We start from the raw sequence: 25,932 nt of genomic DNA, 5'->3' as shown, positions 1-25,932 counted from the left end.
AATGAGTTTGGTATAAAAAATTTAACTTGTCACATTTTGTTCAGTTGTAGAACTGATTTTTTTCAAAAATTGGAGTATTTTTAATCAAAAATGATCTCAGAGTTTTAAAATACAAGAAAAAGTTTGGATGTTTTTTGAAAACTTCAAGTACATTTGTCATTACAATGTAGTAAATTTAGTTTGCAGACAATTTTTAAGCTTTAGTAGGTTCATAAAGTACTCGGTGTATGAATAATGTTAGTGAACTAATTATATGAGTTAAGCAAGGTTAGAGTTTAAGCAAGTTCTGATGGTTTTTAAAGGAAGAAAAGTTGAGGTCAAAGTATACAGACTGTTGGACTCTTTTTGGCCATCAGCAAAGGAATAAGTTATCATACAACCCTTTGAAATCATTTTAGTGTTGGCATCGAAACAGATGTATTTTTTTGTGAGTTTATCAATCAAAATAATTTTATCACCAGCTGGATTCGGTGTTAACAGTGTATTCGAAAAACTGAATTTATCATCCCATAAGCGCTGACTCCAAGTCCGTCTAAGCAAATTATTATCAACTTCAATTTTAAACTCGTACAGCACTCGTTTATTTGTCAGCAAGTAAATCTTATCCTTCAAAATAGTTGCTTTGCATTGTTTTAGACTCGGAAACGTATGATGATTTAAGCAGGGGTACCTGGGAAAATAGTACAAACGCCCCGCTAAAATGTAAATCATACCAAAATTTTCAGCTGCCTCTAAGTATAAAGAACCATCTTCAATCTTTTCTCCTGTTTCTAAATCCCCGATAAGTTGAATTCTTCTAAAGTGCAAAAGAAAATAATTTGAATTAAATATTTGATAACAAAAAATGAATTTGATTGAAGTCATAACAATGTTTAAAATGCACCAATATGAATGTTGGTACAATGAAAATAAATATGAAATTAATAGCATAGAGACTAGTAAAAAACTTCAATGCAGACTTTCATTGTAAAAATGATTACTTACTGTCCAATGTTTCCATCGATTGTTTTAAGCAATTGAGTATAAGGTTGTGGAGGGCAAAACCACATAAATTTTTTACGTTTCCAGTCTATTTGAAAGGAATTCCTTCTGGTATCGAAAAGAAGGTCAGAAATGTGTTCATCATGGAAAAGCTCTGAAGGCAAACACGGATCATGTTTGATGACTTGACTGAACAGTTGTGTCAAGTTATTGTCAAGTACTTTGATTCGTAGATCTGTACTCTTCTCAAATTTTTCAATCATGATGAAAAAGTTTTGCTTGGCTCGATTGAAGGTACAATTGCAATTAACCTTTCGAGGAGTACAAAATATTGGCTTAAAGCCTGAAGATTTAAACAATTCATTTTCTTTTATTTTAGATGAATCTCCCTCGTTCAAATGGCACCATCGGACTAACTTTAATAATCTTTCAAGATAACGCTTTCTAGAATCAACCTTGTAATTCACCCATCTCAGGATTGCATCGAATACTTGATATTCTGAATAGACCATCAGATCCAAAGCACAAATGTATGCAATCGTTTCAATAGGATATCCAATCCAAAAAGTTGTGTTTGCTATCTTTAGGAAATAGCGACAGATGAAAGCATTAAGAGCACCAGAGTTTATACATTTAGATGTTTTAGTCACTTGAGGTATAACATTCTGAAGATTTTCAGTTGAAAAGTTGTCATTGAAATAGGTGATGCACTCTTTTGAAATCCAATCCAGACCCAAATAATCAGCCAACTCGTACAAAGTAATTACATAGTTCATCTCAATCGTGATAACAGTATAATCGCTTTTAACTAAACTCAGAATTATTTCCAAGGTCTGCTTATCAAAATCCAATTCAACTTTGTTTTCCTTTGATTCCAAACATTCATGGCTCAACATCTTTTCAAAATAAGGCACTTTACGAATCAGTTTTTTACTAATACGGTATTCTGTTGACCGATTCACTATCGTTAGTTGGTCATCCAGGTCTAATGAATCCATATTTAACACACACTTTAAAATATAAAACAAAAAGATAAAACTCATGCACTATCAAGATAGTATCGGAATAATTGTTTGTTTTTAAGGTATAAAGCTAATGATAGAAATGACTGTTTCAATTTTCACTCAACATTAACAATTTTCTAAGCTCCATGAGTGAGCGCAGAAGATAAAATAAGTTGACACCCATCCATTTGAGCCAATCAGCGAACACCAATTTTTTCACTATTACCCTTGTAAACCCAAACCCAATTTGCTCAGCTAACTGGCTCATCGGCTGGCTTAGCTCTGTAAACAACTCGACCAAGAATCGATTGGATCGACTAGAGCATTATATTTTATTCCGATTAAATAGATTGAGTCATGCAATTACCTTACCCGCGTGTTCGAAGTCAATACGCACTCGCTCAAATAAGAGCACTTTTGCTGTCTACCTTACCTTGTTAGTTGCTCCATGGGTCATTGTTTTGGTCCTTTGAGTCTATTTTGAGTGATTTAAACAACTGTTTGTGAACAGTTGTTTGAATTTGCAATTGATGAAACTATTTTGAAATAATATTGAATGATGAAGATGGTCAATCTAAACTGACCATTTCAATGCCACATAATGTGCCCAATATCTGAGCATAAATCTGGTAACTTCACTTTATGACTCTAACAAACAAATGACTACTGTTTGCAAACACTGTGTGAGGATAATGTAGCTTAATTAAGTGAGACTGGACTCAGAGTTTTGTGTTTAAAACTAAATTGAATGATTAAAGTAATTACTGTTTTTCAATAAGGCGAGACTTTATGACTTGATGGGAAACATTGCTTGCAACTTCACTACATTGAAGCAAAGAGTCGAATTTCTTAAGCAAAAAAGAAACCATTTTTCTCAATAACAAAGTCATTAAAAGTGCTTTGAACCTTTTTTACGAGTTAACAAGTCGCTACTCAAAGATTAACAACTTTTTAGTAACAAGCTTTGTTAATTAGTTTCAAAGAAACGCAAGAATCAACATCAGCATTGTCAGCAAGAAAAATAAGGCTTCTAAACTGCTAATTTACTCATAAAGTCTCTTGTTTGCTATGCAATTCAAAAAACATTATTATCCGATTTTAACAAATTTTTTATATTGTCTGAATGCTGATAGGATAAATAAAGAGAAATTTAAATGTCAGTTTAATTTTTCATTGATATTTTCAATCAATCTTCATAATATCCCCTTAACTATGAGTTAGATTCGAGTTATGAATACATTGAGTGGTTAGATGAACAATAATTTACGTTCATTGTCATCTAATGACTTGCCCTGAAGAGAAAAATGTAGAAAGGCTGAATGGAAATCAAAATATCTAAGTGACTGGAATTTAACCGTAGCTTAATTGATCAACTCAGCTGTTAATTAACAGAATTATTAGGTTGTCCAGGCCAAAATGGCGGAGGTTTGATTGTTGTTAATTTCGATTTGCTGAGGAAATTAAATTAAAATTAAATGAAAGAAGGCAAGACGGGTAATTTGTGTTAATTTCGTGCATATATCACTTGAGGTTTAGTCTACAAACTGGGGTGAAATTTTCGATTTTCGGTTTTTTTCATTAATTTTCTAATAACTTATTAATTATTGTTAATTTCAGCCTGAAATTTCGCATAAATAATTTTGTGGTATCTTTCGGTAAAATTCTGAAATTTGAGCTAGCTACGAAATGCCTATTCGAAAATATCTTTGATCAAACTTCCACCACTTTGGCCCAGACAAGCTAATATTTATATTCATTATAAATAGAGCATTCTAACCAGCCCCATTTCATAATTGCATTGAAAACTTTAATCTCTGGATCAATCATCAGGTTAAGCTTACAAATTTAATCAATTGTTTCGAAGGGAAAATTCAACCAAAAGGCCGTCTTGACAATTTTCAGAAAATGGCGACAGATGAAAGCATTCAGAACACTTGAATTGACCAATTTAGAAGTCGAAAACACTTGATACTTCAAATGTTAATGAAATATTATAATAAATTAAAACTGAAAACAGTCAATCGAATTTTTAACTAACATTGAATACTGTAAAACATCATCTTAAGTGTCTTTCACACATAGACGTTATCGTCAATTGTGAATAAACCTTACGACACAAGTCTTCATCAAATTCAGTTCTTACAGTTCTTGTATCTAAAGATGAGCTTCAAGAAATCATTTCTCAGTGATTGCAATGTGCATTTGGATATGAGTGATGCTATTTGTTAATCGAAAATTTATGCCTGTTAATGATCCAGAATGTAAAATTTCATATTGAAAATCAGCGAAATTAAATCAAATACATTACAATTTAATGCTGTCTCTAAACTTTTTGCAGTGTTCGTAAAAAGTAATGTAATGAAAATTGACAAATAATTTTAATAGTTTGATTATCAATCAAGTTATCGATTTGAACTGGTTTATTTTTACAGTCTTAATAACGTATTGTTAAGGACAATGATAAGTTAATTGTGTCAACGAACCGAGTTGAGGTTATGGTTCAAGCAAGTAATAATCATTTGCAACGGTAGGAGAGCTGGGGTCAAAGTGATCAACTTATTAGATTCGTCGCGACTATAATCAGAACTCCACTTAGAGTATGGATAAACACAAGAATCTTGTAACAAATGACCGATTAAACTCCATTCTTGATTAGTAATATTGAAACAAAAGACATTTTTCGTCGATTTATCAGTCAAAAAAACTCGATCAGCATCATCTACACTTGAAGTTAAAAACAAACTTTCGTATTTAAATGCATATTCTTCTGCCAGTTTCGGAAGCTCAATCTTCTTGAAATGTTTGTCGGGAACATTGAACTTGCCAAACTCAAGATTATTTGTCAGGATGAAGATATTATTGGACAGCACAGTTACACGAAGTTTTATCAACCAATGATGAAGTCTAGAATTTTTCATGATTTCATTGGTAGTTTGCATTAGCTTTGATAACCAGTACTCAAATTCCTCATGGCCGTGAGTATTAATAAGTCTTGAATCAGTTGTGTCACGTATAGTGCATCTGTAGAAAGGCCAGAAACCAAGAGGTTTCCTCCAATATTTTTTCCTAAAATATAAAAATAAAATTTTGAGAACAGAAAATTATTGATCAATTGCAATAAATGATTGCCAGTGCATCCAAAGAAATGGATCGAGTGAAGAGGCTGATCGAGATGCAAGACTAGTTTGCTGTAAGTTAAATACGCATACGACACTGAAGGCTGGAACGAGTGTTGACTTTAGAATAACTTACCAATTTTTCACAACAATTTTATAGGTGCCAGACACATAGAGTCTGAAATCAGTATCCTTGAAAAAACGATATTTATTTTGATTCCAATCAATTCGAATTGCTTTACTTCCAGAATGGTAGAAAATATCAGAAACATGTTCATCATGAAACAGATTCAGTGATATTGATTCGTCCAATTTCATATCTCGATTAAACAGGAACAGAAAATTACTGTCAAGTACTGTGATTCGCAAATCTGTACCCTCCAATTTTTCAATAATTATAAAGCAATTTTGAAGAGATCTGTCAGAGATACAATCACAATTATGTTTGGCAGGCAAGCAAGATTTTGGCTCGAAACCTGATGATTCGAACGTTCCATTTTCCTTTATTTTAAATAAATCTTTCTCTTTTAAATGACACCATCGAACTAATCTTAACAATCTTGCAAGATGACACTTTCTAGAATCAGCATTAAAATCGACCCAACTGGCGATTGCCTCGAAGACCTGCATCTCTGAATAAATCATCAGATCCAAAGTACAAATGTACTCTATTGTTTCAACAGGATAGTTTAACCAAACAGCGGTGTTTGCTATCTTCAAGAAATGGCGACAGATGAAAGCATTAAGAGTATCAGAATTGATCAATATGGAAGTTTCAGTGACTTGAGGTATAACAAGTGGAAGATGCTCAATCGAAAATCTTATGCGAAAATATTCAAGACAGTCTTGTATCAAGTGATCCATTCCAAAATAATCACTTATGTTACACAGATTTATTACATTATCCATCTCGATGAAGATACCATCGAATTCAAGCCAAATAAGAAACAATTTAAAAGCGTTTTCATCCAAGTCCAATACAACTTTGTTTTCCTTTGATTCCAAACAACCATGGCTCAACATCTTTTCAAAATAAGGTATTCCACGAATTAGTTGCTTGTTGACACGATGCTCCTTCGACCGATTAATTATTGTAAGTTGGTCATCCATTTCTAATGAATTCATATTTGACACACAAAAAGTAAAAACAAAATTCTTAAACTTATGCTACACAATCAAGAGGAGAGTAACAGATGACTAAAAACAAAAAAGAAACGTTTGTTTATTCAATTTTATCCAATATCCACTGAAATCTTTTCCAGAGCTGAAACTAAAGCACACGTTCAAAAAAGGGATCAGTTTACGCCCAGCCATTTGAACCAATCAAGCTACTGTGCATAATATTTGGAGTCACTCACAAGTTCCCAGATTAAAATAAGCCCAACTTTTATCCAAATTAAAAGTTTCGAGGTAAACTAAAAAGCTAAGTTGAAGCTCTAATCAAAATCTCCAACTATAAATTTTTTAGTTTTAACCAATCAGTGATGTTTGACATTGAACTTTGTCTCAAAAAGTTAATTATCAATAGATGCCGACTGAGAAAAAATTGCTTTAACTGACAAGTGTTGTTAGTCCTTAAGTAATCTTTCAGCGATTATCGGTGAGTTCAAAAGAGACTGACAAGTGAGTTTTGTTTGCAAATATTGTGCATTTTACAGCTAATCTTTTGTAAGCTTTTAGGTGTGAAGTCATAAACTTGGTCTTTCTAAAACTAATTAGTTCAATCCAGCAAAATTTCAAGCCGCCTTTTCACGAAGATTAGTCAAATGGGCAGACTGGACTCAGAGCTTTGTCTAAAAATGTATTTTAAAGTAACTTTTGGTCAATGTAGAAGCAGTATGACAATTTTAACTTTGAGTCACTCAGACTCAATTGCTTTTAGAGTTTATAAAAAATCTAGATTTCAGTTCATTTTAATCATCTGAATGAATTAGCTCATTGTCAATGGTATGCATAAGATTTTTTGTTTTGAAGACGCAGTAATTGTCAGTTTATTAAATATAAATGTATAAAACTCGTAGATTAATAACTATTGCTACATGAATGAACTATTCAATTGTTAACATACAACTCGCAACTTATCAGAGATGGTTAAATTAATTAAGAGTGCTTTCAGAGTGGATTCAGTCTATCATGAGTGTTGAACAATAACCATCTGTGAAGAGGTGATATTAACAATGGACATTCTTGTCATTCATTCTTGACAAAGAAATGGTTTTTCTTGTCGTTGTCGAGAAAACTTTAACAGATTATCTTATTCAAAATGTGTTTCAATTATAATCAATGAAAAATCATAACTTTAGACACTTTCTGCAGCTAAAAATCTTTATTCTTCAAGGATAGTTCAATCAACAGTTTATAAGTTACGCAAATTTTCCCTCATTTTTTATATTTGCAGTAATAAAACTACAACTTGACAGTCCGAATACTCATCAAATCAGACTCGATTCAATTAGATTTCAATTATCAACAAAATCTCTAACTAACGCTAACTCTAAGCTGAATTTGTCAGTTATTTAAATTCGTAAAATTTTGCAAAAAACTCACAGATTCTTAAAATAATTTAGAGAAGCGGATTGAGGTCTTAATTTTTTGCAGTTAAATAAAAGTAACTGAAAGTGAATGTTCACTCCAATCAGTCTTAAGTTTAGGAAAAAGGTCAGAGACAAGTTAATTTTTAGGTGTCGCCATCTTAAGCATATACAGTTTCAAGAGACACTGAACAATAGAAATCTATGAAAAATTAAATTCGATCTTAAAGGTGCTTTTATTTCTTGTTAAATGGTGACTATGAAAAATCTCCGATTTTCATAACTTAATCCTGACTACTAGTGTATTATCCGGAATGAAAGAAATAAAATATTATAGAATAGATTATGGTTCAAATGATTATTGATTGTACGTTTATTACAAGAATTTTAATTTTATAATTTAGTTGCTTCGACAGTTCATTATTTAATGGTTCGGTTTAAACTTTTTAGATGGTTTAAGATTAATGTAAGTGCTGATCAAGTTCCACGGAATAAAAGCTGAAGTGAAAGTGAACAGCTTATTGGACCCTTTTTGCTTATCATCAGAGAAACAGTTAGTCATTCGAATGGCGGAACTCCATTTTCGAGTGTTGATATTGAAAATAAAAAAATCTTTTGTGATTTTATCAATCAATATAACTCGATCATCATAAGCAGGGCTTGAAGTTAAAATCAAATTTACATATTTGAATTTCTTGCTCCAAAGGTGATGAACATAAGTTCTCTTAAGTGTATTATTGATACTGTCAATTTTAAACTCGATGAATTCAAGATCAGATGACAGCATGTATATATTATTGTCCAAAACTGTTGCCAAAAAACTGTCAGGGCAACTTGATTTTATCATACTTTCAGGTTTTGGTGTTAACGAATAAAACAGACCATCATATTGGCCACAAACCAAAATAAACTTTTCACTTCCTTCACTAAATAAGTTTCCATAAACTCTTTTGCTTTTTAAAACGTCCGTAATCCTTTCAAGGCCATCATACTCACTAATGTTAAAAAATATAAATTATTATTTGATAACAAAGGAGTTGTGTAAATCTTCAATACGCTATTACTACTTCGATACTTACGTGAAATCACTTCTAATGATAAGTGCATGCAATGCTTCATAATAGGGGATTACCGAATCAAATAGTTTATATTTATTTTGATTCCAATCTATTCGAATCACTTTTCTCCCGGAATCAAAAAGAATATCAGAAATATGTTCATCATGAAAAATTCGCAAAGACATTGATTCATCCAATTTCATGACTCGGTTCATCAGTTGCACAAATTTATTGTCAAGTACTTTGATTCCCAAATCTTTGCCATCCAATTCCTCAATCATGATAAAATAGTTTTGTTTGGTTCGGTTGCGTGTGCAATCACAATTAACCTTTCGAGGAGTACAAAATACTGGCTCGAAACCTGAAGCTTTTAACAGCCCATTTTCTTTAATTTTAGATAAATCTTGCGCGTCCAAATGACACCAGCGAACTAGTTTTAACAGCCTAACGAGATAACACTTTCTAGAACCAGTTTTCCAATTGATCCATCTCATGATTGCATTGAAAACTTGAATTTCAGAATAAATCAGCAGATCCAAAGCACAAATATATTCAATAGTTTTTATTGGATAATTTAACCAGAAAGTAATATCTGGATAATTATTTTTAGCAAAAATATTTGCTATCTTCAAAAAATAGCGACAAATAAAAGCATTGAGGGCCTCAGTGTTTATACATTTAGATGTTGAAGAAACTTGAGGTAAAACAGCGGGAATTTGTTCAATTGAAAAATTATCATGGAAATAGGTGATACACTCTTTAGAAATCCGTTCTATTCCTAAATAATCGGCCATCATGCACAAATTTATCACGTAATCCATTTCGATAAATGTACAAGCTCGTTCAATACAATCGAGAAAAACTCCAAACGCTTTTTCATCAAAATCCAGTTCAACTTTGTTCTCCTTTGATTCCAGCACATCGTGGCTCAACATCTTTTCAAAATAAGGTATTCCACGAATTAGTTGTTTACTTATACGATGCTCCGTGGATCGATTAATTATTATAAGTTGGTCATCAGTTTCTAGCGAGTCCATATTGATTTAAAAATTTAAATTCAAAAGCAAAATTCTGAAACTTATACTAGACTACCAAGAGGAAAATATTGGAAGTTTTAATGTTCTTTCGGAATAACCTAAGAATATAAATGTTATTAAATGTTACTTACAATGGTTAATATGAGCAATTTTTCAAGCTCCAACACTCATGAATCAGGAGTGAACGCAAAAGATATAATAATAACTGCCACCCAGTCTTATAGCCAATCAGTGACTATTGTTTTACAGCCTTTGGCGCCATCTCTAGTTGTTAAGCTAACTGACTTATCGTCTGAATTAGAGCTGCAGACAAAGAGTAACTACAGCTGTATTACTCTTTGGTTGCAGATGATTTGATTAATCATTAATTGATTACAGTAAGTCCCCCCTCAATAGGGGTCGTTGAAAAATTGCTTCTCATTATCTGGTACCTTACTGTATATTCTTTTAAAAGAAACAGATTAGGACATGCAATTAATCGATTATAATTAATAACTTCTGATCAAGTTTTACTCATCTTCTCAACATTGTTCGATCGCTTTCTGTTTATTGATTTCAACCAGTTTTTTTCTGGTCAACTTTCAAATAAATTCATGATTTCCCAGGCAGATCTACATTACTTGTTAGGTCAATTAAATGAAAATTGGTTAAACACATTCAATTGCAATTTATGAGAAGTTTATCTAGAAGCATCTCGTTACTTGATTCTCCGGCTGATTTGACATACAAATGATAATTAAATCAATTAGTTGACCATTAAGAAAATCTAACAAGCAATGTAAGCAAGAAGAGGGATGTTTGTTTGATTGAATGTTAAACACTAACCAATTGCGATGTGAGATCCAGCTATGAGAACAGTTTTATTGGTCGATAACAAGTTCTAAAGATAACTGGAATTAAACTTTGGTAAACAATGGAAATTCGATATCCAAAAGTCGTTTTTGTCGTTAAAGAGCAAACATTAGATTTGATTTCTAAATTAGAAGTTTAAAAACATTCTTCAAGGACAGTTTGATCAACAGCTTATTATAATAATTCAAACCTCATTCTCAACACTTTTTTCTGTTTCCGATTGCAATTGATGTCTCGATAAGTCGAAACACAATTTCGTGTCGATGCGATTGGCGATTCTCAATGAAAATTTGATACAAAAACTTTACTATTTTCTTACTTCTATTTGATGATAGAAAACTAGGAAATAGAAAACAAGAAAACTGGAGTATTGGTTGTGTATTGAATGTACCGTAATCAGTCCTGATCGAAGCAGTTTAAAGTGATAAATAATTATCCATCGTATTAAAATGATTTATTGAAATAACTGAGTTTTAATTTGAACACGAGATAAGTTTGAATGATTTTTTGTTAAATGAGTAAATATAAAAGTTTAATCAACTAATTCTCGGAGTTTAAGCAATTTCTGATGATGTTCATCGGAAGAAAAGTTTAAGTACAAGTTAACAGACTTTTGGAATCCTTTCGGCCATCAGCAGAGGACAAAGATAACATTTGACCATCTTTTGGAACTTCTTTTAGTATCAACGTTGAAACAGATAGAATTTCTTGTACATGTATCAAACAACATAATTTATCAACAGCTGGTACTGTCAAAACTGAATTCATTACAACACAAACGATTGCTCCAAGTTTAATAAGATTAATTTCTTGAGAATTGAAATCGTATGATACAAATTTATTTGACAGCAATTAAAGTGCATTGTCCAGAAATTTTCACTTGCCTTGAGACTGAAGTTGTTCATATATGATAACGTAATAATATAAAAGTTTAATCAACTAATTCTCGGAGTTTAAGCAATTTCTGATGATGTTCATCGGAAGAAAAGTTTAAGTACAAGTTAACAGACTTTTGGAATCCTTTCGGCCATCAGCAGAGGACAAAGATAACATTTGACCATCTTTTGGAACTTCTTTTAGTATCAACGTTGAAACAGATAGAATTTCTTGTACATGTATCAAACAACATAATTTATCAACAGCTGGTACTGTCAAAACTGAATTCATTACAACACAAACGATTGCTCCAAGTTTAATAAGATTAATTTCTTGAGAATTGAAATCGTATGATACAAATTTATTTGACAGCAATTAAAGTGCATTGTCCAGAAATTTTCACTTGCCTTGAGACTGAAGTTGTTCATATATGATAACGTTCTAATTAATATCTCTCTCTCTCTCTTTGATAGTCTCCTACAGCGAAAACGAACGCCAGCATTCCACGAATAAAGGTTGATCACTAAAGCATGAAAGAAAGTATGATGAATTAAATATTTGATAATTTTCTATTTTGTTGAAATCATAACAGTCTTTGTAATATCAATATGGAAATAGTATAGAGAGATTATTAAATGTACTGTTATCAGAGTTTTAAATTAATATTAAAAATCACTTACTCTTCGTTGTTTTTAATGAATCAATAGGAAGTATTAGTTATGTTTACAGTTCATGTGCTTTCTGATAGCATTCATCGATATAAATGCTGCTGTAAGAGTCAACAGCTTGTTTGATTCCTTTTGGTCACCAGTAGAGCTTTTATTAGTCATGAGATTGATTGAACTCCATTCATTGGTTTTCACATTGTAACAGAGGCCATCTTTTGTAAACTTATCTATCAAAATGACTCTATCATCATAGGATTGCTTGGAAGTAAGAAGCAAATTTTCATAGTTCAAATTATTTTCAAGTCGAGTCTTTTTGTTACATTCGTCGAAGATTCTACAGCAAATGAATTCAAGATCATGTGTCAACATGTAAATATTATTGTTTAAGAAAGTTGCGTGGAAACTATGATCGTTGTTCATGAAATGGTCAAATTTATCATCAATGTGAGTCGAGCGGAGATGAAATTCAACATCCTGTTCTTTTCCGTAAAACCATTTATTAATAGAATTACAGAGAGAAGATCTACTTATTGACCATTCATGTGATTTCGGAATATCAGTACGGATTAAAAATAATCTGTGGTCATCTTCGATGAATGCACTTCCAGAAATGCCGAGTGAAAAGTCGCAACTACATGCACTGAAATATGGTACTCTGAAATAATTGAATTTTTGACATAATTAATGTAATTAGGTAATGGGATAAAATGATCATTTACTTACACATATTTTGTAATGAAGTATTTGTAGATTTTATCATGATAAGTTTTATTATGTAAAGAATCGAGAAAACAATATCTACTTTGACACCAATCAATTCGAATTCTTTTCCTTCCAGAATCAAAAAATATATCAGAAACATGTTCATCTTGAAAAAAATCAACAGAGATTGATTCATCCAACTTGATGACTTGACTAATCAATGGAAGCAAATTATCGTCAAGTATGTTGATCCGTAAATCTGTACCCTTCAACTCTTCAATCATGATGAAATAATCTTGCTTGGTTCGGTTGTAAATATGATCACAATCTATTTTGTTGTCCAAAAATATCGGATCCAAGTCTGTAAAAAATTTCAGGTCTTTCTTGATTTCAGATAACTCTTCATCTTTCAAATGGCACCACCGAACTAACTGCAACAATTTTTTGGTATACCACTTTCTAAAATAAGAATTGTCGTTCACCCAATCCTTTATTGCATTGTAAACTTGCCTCTCTGTATAAATCATCAGATCCAAAGCACAAATATATTCAATAGTTTCAAAAGGATAACACAACCAGGCAGTTGTTTCCACTAATTTCATGAAATGGCGACAGATGAAAGCATTAAGTGCACTTGAATTAATCCATTTCGATGTTATCGTAGCTTGAGCAATAATAATTGGAAGAAGTTCAATTGAAAAGTTAGCATGGAAATAGTTGAGACAATCATTCAGCAAATTATCTATTCCAAAATAATCAAGCAAGTTACAGACATTTATAGCGTTTTCCATGTCTATAGACTTTATACCAAATTCAACACATTTGAGTACTGATTCTAAGGCTTTTTCATCAAAATCAAGCTGGAGTTTGGCTGACTTCGATATCAATAGATCACTGTCCAACATGTTATAAAAATAAGGTATTTTATAAATTAGTTCTTTACTTATCTTGTGTTCCATTGATCGATTCACAATTGTTAGTTTATCATCAGTTTCTAATGAACTCATGGCTGATACACAAATTTAAATTTAAACACAAAATAGTAAATTTCTTGTAATAAAATTCAAATTGCACAATAAATTTATACGAGATTCAGTATTACAGATAACTTGTATCTCAAAGCATCAAAATTGAAATAACACGAAACTTCAATGTGTACTGGAAGGTATAATAAAGTGAAAGGGAGTTGGGTTTATATGCTCGGGTTAATGGTTGAAAATAGTAACAATTTAAATTTGTCGTCTGACAAAGCCGTTACTTTTTAGACGGAACAATTAGCTGGACACTTAAGAATTGGTTTAACAGATTGATAGTTGATTTATTGAATTTTATTTAATGAAGCTTCAAATAGCTTAAGCGTTGAAGAAACTTGGAGACAATTTTAGGGATAAGGTTTGCAGATGGTAAACTAACCCGACTAACTCGTCTGATGTGAACTCAGAGCATGTTCTTACCGGAGTCAGCCATTGGAGCCAATCAGTGCAAGCTTTAATTTTACGTCTTTCATTCGTTTGACTGGTTCATCGTCTGAATCATTTGCTTGTTAAACAACCAAAAGGATTCTACAAGTTTAAATTGAGTTGGGTAGAGTTAAAAGTATCGGGTTGCATCAATCATGTTTGGTTCTATTTAATAAAATAAACTGCTCAATCAGTTTGTGAAAGATTCAGCATAACGAACAATTGGTAAAGAATTGGCATTTATTTGAGTTTTTACTTTTGGCAATGCAAAAGCAAAATTGACCAAGCAATTAGCAGACTATTTATGATCAAGAACAATGCCTTAATAAGCTTCGCATGATAATCATTAACACAAAGACGTAATATTTACTTGTTCGTTAACACCTCTTAATTGGTGTTAAGCAGTAATTGAACCATTTGATCAACCAATTATTAGATGATCGCAAGATGGAACATTTTTTGAACCTCTAATGCCGAATTACAATCAACAAAGTTTTTGATTGCATGAGCTCATTTTTTACCATGAGCAAAGCGCTGTAATAGAATTGAATGAATAATAAAAGATATTCGCGAAATCAAAGTAGCAAATGATGGGATAAAATTGATTTGATTGTATAATAACTTTTAACTTTTTTTAGACACTCAACAGGGTTATAAATAAAATAGTCAATCTGATGAATAAATAATGAATTTCATGAGAATCATTAATCAATTTACGTTTTAAACATGGTCTTATAACGTTTATCGATCATTGTGATGATTTGTGCTGAATTGTTTACAAAAAGAAAATTGTACAAAATTCAAGACGTACTTGTATTTGATTTCATGATTTCATTTGCAAGGAAAATAAACCTTAAACTTGTTTACAAATCTACGGTTCTTGATTAGGTATAAATGTCATTTTTTCCACCACATTTTCAAACAATTTTTTTCATAAGATTGTCCACCACCCGATTCTAACACATCCACTATTAATCACCATCATATCCCAAAAGCGGTCAACAATTTGATGGCTTTGGGTGGCGGAAAATCTTATAAAAGTTTGTTTGAAAATTTGGTGGAAAAAAGCCACTCTAAAGTGGTGGACAATTTTGTTGAGAAAAGTCTCTTTAAAAAGTGAGGATGTTTGATTTGGTTGATTTGTGAGATTTGGGTGGCTGACAATACGATGAAAAAAGTGGTGGAAAAAGCCGGCCCCCATTATTTCCATTCCGTTCTCCCTCTAAGATTAGTTACACAGTACGCGAATGAAATTAGATTTCGCCTTTGTCCATTTATGGTTAATTTATTGACAATTTTTAATCAAAATTGGTTTATTTATGCACCATGGCAAATGGCACCATCGAACTAACTTTAACAATGCTTTAAGATGCACTCTCTCAAATCAATCTTTAAATTCACCCATTTAATGATTGCATCGAATATTTGGTATTCTGAATGAATCATGAGGTTCAAAGAACATATACTAAGGTATGACTGGTAAAGTTTTGGACAAATTTTTAAGTATTGATTTGAGACAGTTAGACTAGACTCACAGGCACCATTAAATAGTGCAATCGAAGGTAAACCTCTCAAAAATACGTCGTGAAAAAATTAATTAATTTTGATAAAAAATTATCAAGTTATGGCCTTAAACGGACAAAGGCGTCAAAATCTGATTTTTCCTTTCGTTAAAAACCTAATTTTTTCAACTTCATACCAGGGTTTTGAAGAGTCGAAAAATGACGGAATTTGGCCTCAAAGCTGTTCAAAAAGATACAATTTGCCTAATATAACTCAACATAGATCGATTGAAAGGTTCAGGTCATTATTGAAACAAAATTTCACGGACATTGGGTGGCAGACCAAACTTTTCATCAATTCAGAATCGATTTTTTAGAAAAACACTTCTATTTCGAATATTGAAAAAACGTTTTTGCACAATAAAAGATCGGGAATTTATCAACAGTAGAGAAATGACCTTCTGATCTTATCGATTCGGAATAATATTCGAAATCGAAGTCCGTTTTCCTAAAAATTCAATTTAGAGTTCATGAAAAATCGAGTTTGCATCAAATGTCCGTGAAATTTAGTTCCGATGGTGACCTGAATCTTACAATCGATCTGTTTAGAGTCATATTAAACGAATTACATCTTTTTTAACAACCTTGAGGCCAAATTTGGCCATTTTTCGAGTCTACAAAATCCTGGTAGGAAGTTGAAAATATAAGGTTTTTGACGAAAGGCAAAATCAGATTTTGACGCCTTTGTCCATTTAAAGCCACAGCTTGGCGATTTTTGATCAAAATTGGTTTATTTTTGTACAAAATATTTTTGAAAAGTGTACCAACATTTTAATGTTTAAACGGTGCCTGTAAGTCTAGTCTAACTGTCTCAATTGAATGGTGAAAAATTTGTCCAAAACTTTACCAGTCATACCTTAGGTCAAGGGACTTTTAGGGACATAAAAAATTGTGAAAAAACATTGTGAACTGATCGACAAATTTTTTTATAAAATCGCTTCCTCAGTTGAAACTTCAATTAAATTTGGGTCAATTGTAGAATCTGATTTTATTTTAGCTTTTAGTTGTTTTTATTTGGAAGATGTTTATTCATCAAAAACTGAAGTAGTGTCGATTGAATGTAGCGTGAACTGTCATGATTGCAGCAGTTTCTAGTGAAAAATAATTATCCATTGTATTAAATGATTTATTTAATTAAAATAACTGAATTTCAATTTGAATACAAGAAAAAGATAAGTTTAAATTATTTTTTGTTGAATGAGTAAACATCAGATTATAAGTTTAGTTTAAAGAAATAACTAATTATTTAAGCCAATTATGAGGATTTAGTAAGTTCATGAAGTACTCAGTATATGAATAATTTTAGTCAACTTACTAATTCTCTGAGTTACGATTGGAGTTTAAGCAAGTTCTGATGGTGTTTAACGGAAGAAAAGTTGATATGAAAGCTACCAGCTTACATCGAGAGGAATCAGTTGCCATGCGTCCCTTTGAACTCGCTTTAGTGTTGATGTCGAAACAGATATAATTTGCGGTGTTTGTATCAATCACCATAATTTTATCACCAGCTAGACTTGATGTTAATAGAGTACTGTCAAAAACGAACCAATCTTCACACAAGCGTTGGCTCCAAGTCTGTTTAAGCATACGATATCCAATTTCAAACTCGTACAACATCCGTTTATTTGTCAGCAAGTAAATCTTATTGTTCAAAGTAGTTGCTTTGCATTGGTATAGATGCGAAAACATATTATAATTTTCGTAGATTGGCCTTGAAAAATAGTGCATTTCTCTCTCTTTAAGGTAAATCAGAATAAAATTTTCGGCTCCTTCTAAAAGTTTAAAACCATCTTGCATATTTTCTGTATTCCCAAAATACGTGTTAAGATGAGTTCCCCTGAAGCATAAAAGAAATATCTTGAATTAAATATTTGTTGATAAAAATACATTTGACTGAAGTGACTTCAGTGAAGTCATAGCAGTATGAAAATGTATCAATATGAATGTTGATACTGTGAAAATAAATATGAAACAGAGAGAGATCAATAATCAGATTCTCATCATAAAAGTTAATGCTTACTGTTCGGAGTTTCCATAGATTCTTTTCAGTAATTCAATAAAAGAGCCGTGAGAGCTCATCCACACATATTTATTTAGTTTCCAGTCTATTCGAAGCGGACCCGTTCCGGATTCGAAAAGAATGTCAGAAACATGTTCATCGTGGAAGATATTTGAGGAGATTGAATAATCCTGTTTAATCGCATGACTCAAAAGTTGTGTGAAGTTGTTGTCAAATACTTTGATTAGCAAATCTTTGTCATCCAATTTCTCAATCATGACGAGATAATTTTGCTTTGTTCGATTGAAGGTACAGTCACAATTAACCTTTTGAGGAGCGCAAAATATTGGCTCAAAGCCTGACGATTTGAACGATCCGTCTTCTTTTATTTTAGATAAGTCTTGCTCGTTCAAATGGCACCATCGAACTAGCTTTAATAATCTTTTGAAATGGGATCGTGCCTTGAAATAGGCCCATTGCAAGATTGCATTGAAAACTTGATATTCTGAATAGACCATCACGTCCAAAGCACAAATATTAATATATTCAATCGTTTCAACAGGATATTTAGACCAAAAAGTTGTATTAGCTATCTTCAGGAAATAACGGCAGATGAAAGCATTAAGAGCACCAGAGTTTATGCATTTAGATGTTGCAGTCGCTTTAGGGATAACAAAGGGAAGATGAGCCATTGAAAAGTTTTCCTTGAAATAGGCGATACACTCTTTACAAATCCAATCCAGACCAAAATAATCAGCCAACTCGTACAAATCCATTACGTAATCCATCTCGATCAAGATAAAGCTATAATTGCTTCTAATCCAGTTGAGAATTATTTCAAAAGTTTGTTTATCAAAATCCAATTCAACTTTGTTTTCTTTGGATTCCAAGCATTCATGGCTCAACATCTTTTCAAAATAAGGAATTTTACTAATTAGTTTTTTACTAATACGGTATTCTTGTGCACGATTCACTATCGTTAGTTGGTCATCAGTATTTAATGAATCCATATTTGATACACTCTAAAATCAAAAGCAAAATGCTAAAACTTATGTCACACAAGCAAGAGGAGATAATAGATGATTTTTTAATATAAAGAAACACCAGATAAGAGTGTTTTTTCAATTTAACATTCAACAGCTTTTCAACCTACTCAGACAAAATTACAATCGAAACTGAAAATTTTCAGAAAGTTTTTGTGGCTAAACCACAAGCTCAAAAAATGTATTAGTTAACGCCCACTCATTTGAACCAATCAGTGAACTTTAATGTCTCCCATTTTCACTGCAGCTTAATTGTTCAGAATCTGAGCTTCAGATAACTGGCTCATCGTCTGTATTAACTCTTAGAGTATGGAGGCATTAAATTCTGATTGAATAGATCGAGTCATGCAATTACCGTACCCGTTTGCTTCAAAATGCTCACACATTAAGAGTACTTGCATTCATTATTCTTAGACCAATCAACCAATTCAACTTAATAAATCAAGAATCAAATCTGACTGCATAAGCAATGCAATTTGATAACATTTTTGTAGGTTCTTGAATAATCCATTATTTAAATATATCGTCGTCCATAATAAAATCTGTTGAATAAGAATGATGATTGTAAGGTTAGATATTGAGGCTAAAATTTTTTAGGCCAATAGCCAAAATCAAGAGAACTGGCGGTAAATTGAAAAAAGTTTCCAATCGCTGATATTCATCAGATATTTTATCGACGAAAAATGAGTTTCAGATCTCCTACTCTTACGATCACAGAATCGCCTGGTTTAAACGAAAATTGAAGTGGTCTTTTGTACAGAAAACAACGATTTTATTTCACGAAATAAGTGCATTTGATCTACCATTAAAAGTTCCATTAGTAAAATGCTTTAATTGAAATAATCTGATTCCAATCAATCTGATCACAAAAGGTGATCGAAGTTTTAACGCTGGCCTCGATTTACTATAAAACTGTCGAACCTTCAGAGAAATTTTTCAATACCACTCAGCGGACTCAGTTTTTATGCCCCAACAAACCTAAAAAATCCTAGCTCTTAACTCGGAAGTCTTATTTTTTGGCATCAATCCTTGTGAATAAATTTGAAAAGCGACTTTGAAAATCATTTTTGCCACTGTGCACGGAAAATGCACTATTTCGGGACCAGCTTTTTTCCACCACTTTTTTCCACCACTTTTTTACCGTATTGTCCACCACCCAAATCATACCGAATTTTGACCACTTTTACACCATCTAACACATACACTATTAATCGCCCCCATATCCCAAAAATTCGGTATGATTTGGGTGATGGATAATCTTATAAAAAATTGTTTGACAATGTGGTGGAAAAAAGTGGTGGAAAAAAGCCACTCTACTAGGTGGACAATTTGGTGGACAATTTTATTGAGAAAAGTCTCTTTTAAAAGTGATAATGTTTGATTTGGTTGATTGGGTGGGTGTGTTAGATTGCGTGTTGGACAATATGGTGGACAATACGGTAAAAAGACGGTAAAAAAGTGGTGAAAAAATGTGGTGGAAAAAAGCCACTTTTAAAGTGGTGGATAAAAGTGGTGGATAAAGTGGTGGATGTGGTGGAAAAAAGCCGGTCCCACTATTTCTCATTTCATCTCAAATTTTCGTACAATATCATGATTTAAAGCTGATACACCTCAAGCTCAGATATAATCAATCATGATTTTTTAGAAAGGGAAAATGAAAATTGATTCAACACATTCCATTGCAATTTATGAGAAGTTAATCTCTAGAAGCGTCTTGTTATTTGATTCTCATGTTGTTTGACATACAAGTGATAATTAAATCAATCAATTAACTATTAACAAAATCTTAGCAGGAAAATGGATCATAAGTGTTAAACACTAACCATTTGTAATGTGAGAATCAAAGATAACAGTTTTATCGGTCGTTAACAGATTTTGAAGATAGCTGGAATAAGATTTTGGTAAAATGGACATTTGATATCGAAACAATTGTTTCTCGTTGCCATTAACTAGAAAACATTTTAAGCTTATCTTGGTCAAATTATTTTACAATTGTTATCAGTGAAAACTTTTAACTTATGAGTCATAAGTTATGACACTCTTTTAAACTAATTAATACTCATTTGCAATGTGAGATCCAGTGAAAACTGTACTCAGGACGAGCTTAATACATCCATAATACAATTTAAGGCAGCTTCCTTCTTTGTACTCGATGACTATCTGAAATAAACGTCAAATATTATTGTAATTGGTTGCATCAAAGATGGAAATCAATATTGATTATTTAAATGAAGTTGTGAAGTCAGGTGAGTAAAGATCAGAATGATAGTTATGAACATAATCATATGATTTACCATCAAAATCGCCAATAATCATGTCCATGTACATTTGGGTTAAGGGATAGATTGGTTTCTACGCATATAGAGTGACTTTTGCCTGGACCAAGAAAATTTCTCGCCACTCTGTAGACATTAGGTTGATATTCAAAAAAACAACTCATTCTCGAGGCTCCTGAGAATACCCGGATAACAAATAACTAAAGACTTAAGATTAAGACTAAAGTGACTTCTGTTTTAGCTAATTTAATTTTGAAGCTGACTATGTGCTCCAGTCCATATCAACTTAAAGTCAAAGAAAGAGGATCCAGTATTAGATAATGTAGCTCGACAAATTCAATTTGATTCTTTAGGAATTTGAAAGATGACCAAAAGTATTAATTAATAATTGCTGCTTTGTTGAACACTAAAAAGTATGAGCCTGTAATTTCAATGCATAGATTATTCCATTTGAACCAGAAAAGTTGAAATTGAATTGAATTGGTCTAACAGGAGACCTGTAAAATATTACGATGAATTAAAAGCGTATTTTCCCTTAATTTCGATGTAATCAAGGAAAATTTTGAACGAAGACATTGATTTTTAACAAGATAATTATGTTTTATTTATTCTGATTTTAACTGAAACAAAAAGGTTAGCTTAAAAAAGGAAAAAAGAAAGCTTATAATCTTAGCTAAAATATCAATGAGTTTTTTGCACTCAAAGTATGAATAATTATAGATTCTTCAAAGGATCTACCAAAAGAATAGGGAAAACTGCCTAGCATGGAATTTTTTTCTTATGATCATATATTATGTAAAATTTTATGTTGAATTCAAAACTTTACTAAGACTAAGAACTGACTAAATGACTAAGAAAGTGGTTTCACCTTTGGTTATCAATTCGTATTTTCAATACATGGAATTTTGCCATCTATCAAAAAAATGACCAGTTTTGCGTCATTTAGGATCAAAATAAATCACTTTTTCGAAATCAGCATTAAATTCTGCATCTGAAAAAATGACTCAGAAAGTGGTTTCACTTTTGGTCATTTTGCTATTCGTATCCATGCAATTTCAACGTTTTTGTAAGATATCTCGGAAACGAAAAATTATTTTGAAAAATGGATTGAAGAAATGAATTCAGCATGCGTTTTACATCATATATGTTCATTACAAGATAATTTGTTTTTTAGGCAGTTTTGGCCTTCCTCCTTTATTATTTTTCAAGTAAGTGCTGATAGTATCCAGCGATATGAAAGTCGAGGTTAAAGTTAGAAGCTTATGAGTTGAATCTTGGACAACTGGAGATTTACGGTCACAATCAATGATTCGTCCGATTGAACTCCATTGTTGAGTGTTGACGTTGAAACAAAAGGCATCCTTTGTGGACTTATCAATCAAAATCACTCTATCATCATTGGCTTTTCTAGAAGCTATAAGTAAGTTACCCAAGGGCAGACCTTTTTTAAACCTTTCAAGTCTGATAATTGTTTTCTCGTGCGTATAAATGTTGAACTTGAAGAAATCTTGAGGCGAAATCATGTAAATATTATCATCTAAAATAGTTGAGCGGAAATAGTTTGATTTATTCGTTTGAAAATATTTCCAAATCAGTTCGGCATTTGCTGGCAAGCATACAGGTTCCAAACTGTCGCAAATCAACATAAAAATTTCTCTAGCTTCGTAAAGTAAAACTACGTGGGAACGAAATTTATCAGTTGCACATTTTGAATCCGCAATTATATATTTCCTGAAATGTCAAATGAAACAAGAAGGTGTGTACAATTAGGTAAAGTTATAAGTAACTGAATCTCAAAAAGACTCGATATTAATAACAATAAACGTAAATGCTTTAAGGATGAGATGATTTCATAAGACAATCGAATGGGGTAAAACATGAGATTTCAAACAATTACTTACAAGTTCTTCTCTTGAATGCAATTATGAATTTTAATGAAATAGGTTTCGTATTGCGATCGATCAAGCAAACGATATTCATTGCGTTTCCAATCAATTCGAATTCCTTCCATACCAGAATCAAAAAAGACATCAGAAACATGTTCATCGTGAAGAACGTCAATAGCCATACTATTGTTTAATTTGACGACTTGCTCAATCAATGGAAAAAAATTATTGTCAGATATTATGATTCGCAAACTTGTGGCATTCAATTCGTAAATCTCAATGAAATGCTCTTGCTGGGTCCGATTGCAATTAAGATCACAATCTCGTTTTAAGAAAGAGCATAATTTGGAAGGTTGATAATTTAGAGATTGAACCTGCTCCGTTATTCTGAATAATTCCTTATCTTCCAAATGACACCATCGCACTAACTTCAACAACCTGTTAAGATGGCACATTCTTGAGTCAGCCTTGAATTTTACCCATTTCATGATAACATCAAATACTTGGTATTCTGAATGAATCATCAGGTTCAAAGCACAAATATATTCAATGGTCTCAATAGGATAATCCAACCAAACAGATGTGTTCACTATTTTTGTGAAATATCGGCAAATGAAAGCATTAAGAGTACCAGAATTGATCAACATAGATGTTGAAGTCACTTGAGGTATAACAACAGAAAGATGCTCGATTGAAAAATTATCATTGAAATGTTTGATACAATCTTGTATCAAATCATCTTTTATCCCGAAATAATCCAACATGTTGCACAGATTTATTACATAATCCATCTCGATGAATATATTACCAAGTTCAAGCCAATTAAGAAATGATTTTAAAGCCTTTTCATCAAAATTCAGCATAACTTTGTTTTCCTTTGATTCCTTCAAATCCAAGCTCAACATCTTTTCAAAATAAGGCACTTTACGAATTAGTTGTTTGCTAATACGATGTTTTGTTGATCCATTAACTATTGTAAGTTGGTCATTACTTTCTAATGAATCCATATTGACACACAAATTTAATTTCAACAAAAAAATAATTTAGTTTTTGAAATGAATAACTACAGAAATTAATCAGACACTAGAGAATAAGCTTAACAGTCGACTCTTAACTGAGGTGTTCCGATATATCAGTAAGGCGGTAAAAAGTTTCTGGTGTATGGGAGGAGATAAAAATGCGCAAGAAAAGGGCGCCCTATGAGAAATTTTAATATCAGGTCCGTTGTGCAGCTAAAAGGCGTACAGCAGAATCTTTTTACCCACTCTGTATTTGTATCAGTGTACAAATCACGCCAGAAAAATTTGAGTTAATTCTGAGATTAGGCTAGTTTTGGCTATTCTCTGACAGCCTTTTTTAGCCTTTAACTTCTAATTGAATTTAAACTTTAATTTTCTCATGTGATAAGATAATGAAAACTCACAACAACTTGATTCTCTGAACTGTGTAGCAAAATAATAATGTTAAATGATACTCTTCAAGATAATTGTTTCCCGAATTGGAAAAGGTTGAAATTGTTTAAAATTGATAATTGGCTCTCAACATCGGAAAACAATTAGTACGTCTAATGCAGTTACATCTAATGTACATCTAATGTACATCTAATGTATATCCCAACGACATGTTAGATATTATAATAATATTAATAAATTATAATAAATATAATATTATAATAAATTGACTTGCCCAATTTGATTGCTTTTAAATAATACAAATGTAATTGAATCATCTTATCGGCAAGTCAAGGAATGTAAACAGAGAGATGGTTGTTTATGGTGAAGGGTTAACCATAAACAGTGAGAAAGCAAATGATAATTGCAGCAAGATAATTGTTATCTTAATTAAAAATGGTTTGGATTGAAAGATATCTAATGGTAGTTTTACGAGATTGAAAGCCAATTATGTAGGATACACTAAATCATTTCGTAAGGCTAAACAAAATTTAACAAATTCGTGAGAAGCTTATCCTAGAAAAACTTTGATTTTTGACTTTGAACTTTGATATTTGATTTTCACTTTTAATTGGCTTTTATGTACTTGCATTTGTTGAAACAATTTAGCAACAAGCTGCAAAATCTTAACGAAAAGATGGATTGGAAGTGTTGACCATTTAATGTTAGAATGTTAAGAGAATGTTAGATTTGATATTTCTTTGAATAGAAAAATAAGATCAAAATAAAATTAGATTAATCAAACGAAAGACTAACGAAATGTCTGGTCAATTAAATAAAACTTACTACCTAAAGCAACAGTAATCTGTACCTTATCTGAACATTTACTGGCTTGTTAATGTAATAAACAATTGAGTCGTTAGACTGATGATGATCATGAAATGAAGAAAACATACAGAAAGAAATCAGACTGTGGCTCATATAATGATCCATTCAATTCGATTTTCTATGTACTAGTATATTAAATGAATAAAAGAAACGTTTGGATTGAATTCATCACAATAACAAGTTAGCAAGAATATCAATTCAGTGTAATAAGTTTATGAATGTTTGTGTCAAATGAGCCTTGCTTTATTGGTTTGATTCACGTTTCAAGCAAAGGTTAATCGAATCGGTTGATATAAATCCAAAGGTAAAAGCTTTAAGAACATTAGATTCCTTTTAACCATCCGTAGATTTGCCTTTACAATCAATAATTCGACCGATAGATTTGTATTTTTGAGTGCCAACGTTGAAACAAGAAACATCTTTCGTGATCTTATCAACAAAAATAACCCTATCATCATTAGCTTGCATGGATGTTAAATGTACATTTTCGAATTTCAATTTATTTTGCAACTTTTTAAGTTCTATCTTTTTAAACTCGAAATTACGGTCAATGTTGAACTGGAACAGTTCGAGATCATCTTTCAGCATATAAATTCTGTTAT

At 31.8% G+C, this 25,932-nt stretch overlaps 4 protein-coding genes across 4 annotated transcripts; all 4 read right to left on the bottom strand.

Moving 5' to 3' along the window:
- Positions 1 to 33: 33 nt before the first annotated feature.
- Positions 34 to 2,221, bottom strand: LOC107370947 (uncharacterized). The gene is made up of 2 exons (XM_015938904.3): positions 985 to 2,221; positions 34 to 796 (listed from the first exon to the last, which is right to left on the bottom strand). The coding sequence occupies exons 1-2, from the start codon at positions 2,022 to 2,024 to the stop codon at positions 259 to 261; spliced, it is 1,578 nt and encodes a 525-aa protein (XP_015794390.2). The 5' UTR covers positions 2,025 to 2,221; the 3' UTR covers positions 34 to 258.
- Positions 2,222 to 4,275: 2,054 nt separating this feature from the next.
- Positions 4,276 to 6,503, bottom strand: LOC112539913 (uncharacterized). The gene is made up of 2 exons (XM_025162735.2): positions 5,238 to 6,503; positions 4,276 to 5,051 (listed from the first exon to the last, which is right to left on the bottom strand). Exons 1-2 carry the CDS (start codon positions 6,224 to 6,226, stop codon positions 4,460 to 4,462), a joined length of 1,581 nt encoding a protein of 526 aa, XP_025018503.2. The 5' UTR covers positions 6,227 to 6,503; the 3' UTR covers positions 4,276 to 4,459.
- Positions 6,504 to 7,990: 1,487 nt separating this feature from the next.
- On the bottom strand, positions 7,991 to 9,925 carry LOC112539921 (uncharacterized). Its single transcript, XM_025162748.2, has 2 exons — positions 8,712 to 9,925; positions 7,991 to 8,627 (listed from the first exon to the last, which is right to left on the bottom strand). Exons 1-2 carry the CDS (start codon positions 9,725 to 9,727, stop codon positions 8,057 to 8,059), a joined length of 1,587 nt encoding a protein of 528 aa, XP_025018516.2. The 5' UTR covers positions 9,728 to 9,925; the 3' UTR covers positions 7,991 to 8,056.
- Positions 9,926 to 21,744: 11,819 nt separating this feature from the next.
- On the bottom strand, positions 21,745 to 24,156 carry LOC107370976 (uncharacterized). Its single transcript, XM_015938924.3, has 2 exons — positions 23,067 to 24,156; positions 21,745 to 22,896 (listed from the first exon to the last, which is right to left on the bottom strand). The coding sequence occupies exons 1-2, from the start codon at positions 24,056 to 24,058 to the stop codon at positions 22,317 to 22,319; spliced, it is 1,572 nt and encodes a 523-aa protein (XP_015794410.1). The 5' UTR covers positions 24,059 to 24,156; the 3' UTR covers positions 21,745 to 22,316.
- Between the last annotated feature and the right edge of the window lie 1,776 nt (positions 24,157 to 25,932).

Source organism: Tetranychus urticae, chromosome 3 (genome assembly GCF_039701765.1).
Source record: "Tetranychus urticae isolate SD_2017Ah chromosome 3, NJAU_TeUrti_SD_1.0, whole genome shotgun sequence".
Taxonomy (NCBI): Eukaryota; Metazoa; Arthropoda; class Arachnida; order Trombidiformes; family Tetranychidae; genus Tetranychus; species Tetranychus urticae.
Note: the sequence above shows the minus strand (reverse complement) of the source record. Positions and strands in the feature narration are given on the sequence as shown.

What these genes read in the sequence shown, in the direction of transcription:
- LOC112539913 (XM_025162735.2), bottom strand. Translation starts at nt 6,226, where the DNA reads ATGAATTCATTAGAAATGGATGACCAACTTACAATAATTAATCGGTCG. An exon ending in AAAATTGTTGTGAAAAATTG is followed by an intron (nt 5,052 to 5,237) that starts GTAAGTTATTCT and finishes TTTATATTTTAG; the next exon opens with GAAAAAATATTGGAGGAAAC.
- LOC112539921 (XM_025162748.2), bottom strand. Translation starts at nt 9,727, where the DNA reads ATGGACTCGCTAGAAACTGATGACCAACTTATAATAATTAATCGATCC. An exon ending in ATCATTAGAAGTGATTTCAC is followed by an intron (nt 8,628 to 8,711) that starts GTAAGTATCGAA and finishes TTTTAACATTAG; the next exon opens with TGAGTATGATGGCCTTGAAA.
- LOC107370976 (XM_015938924.3), bottom strand. Translation starts at nt 24,058, where the DNA reads ATGGATTCATTAGAAAGTAATGACCAACTTACAATAGTTAATGGATCA. An exon ending in TGCATTCAAGAGAAGAACTT is followed by an intron (nt 22,897 to 23,066) that starts GTAAGTAATTGT and finishes TTGACATTTCAG; the next exon opens with GAAATATATAATTGCGGATT.
- LOC107370947 (XM_015938904.3), bottom strand. Translation starts at nt 2,024, where the DNA reads ATGAGTTTTATCTTTTTGTTTTATATTTTAAAGTGTGTGTTAAATATG. An exon ending in ATCGATGGAAACATTGGACA is followed by an intron (nt 797 to 984) that starts GTAAGTAATCAT and finishes TTTGCACTTTAG; the next exon opens with AAGAATTCAACTTATCGGGG.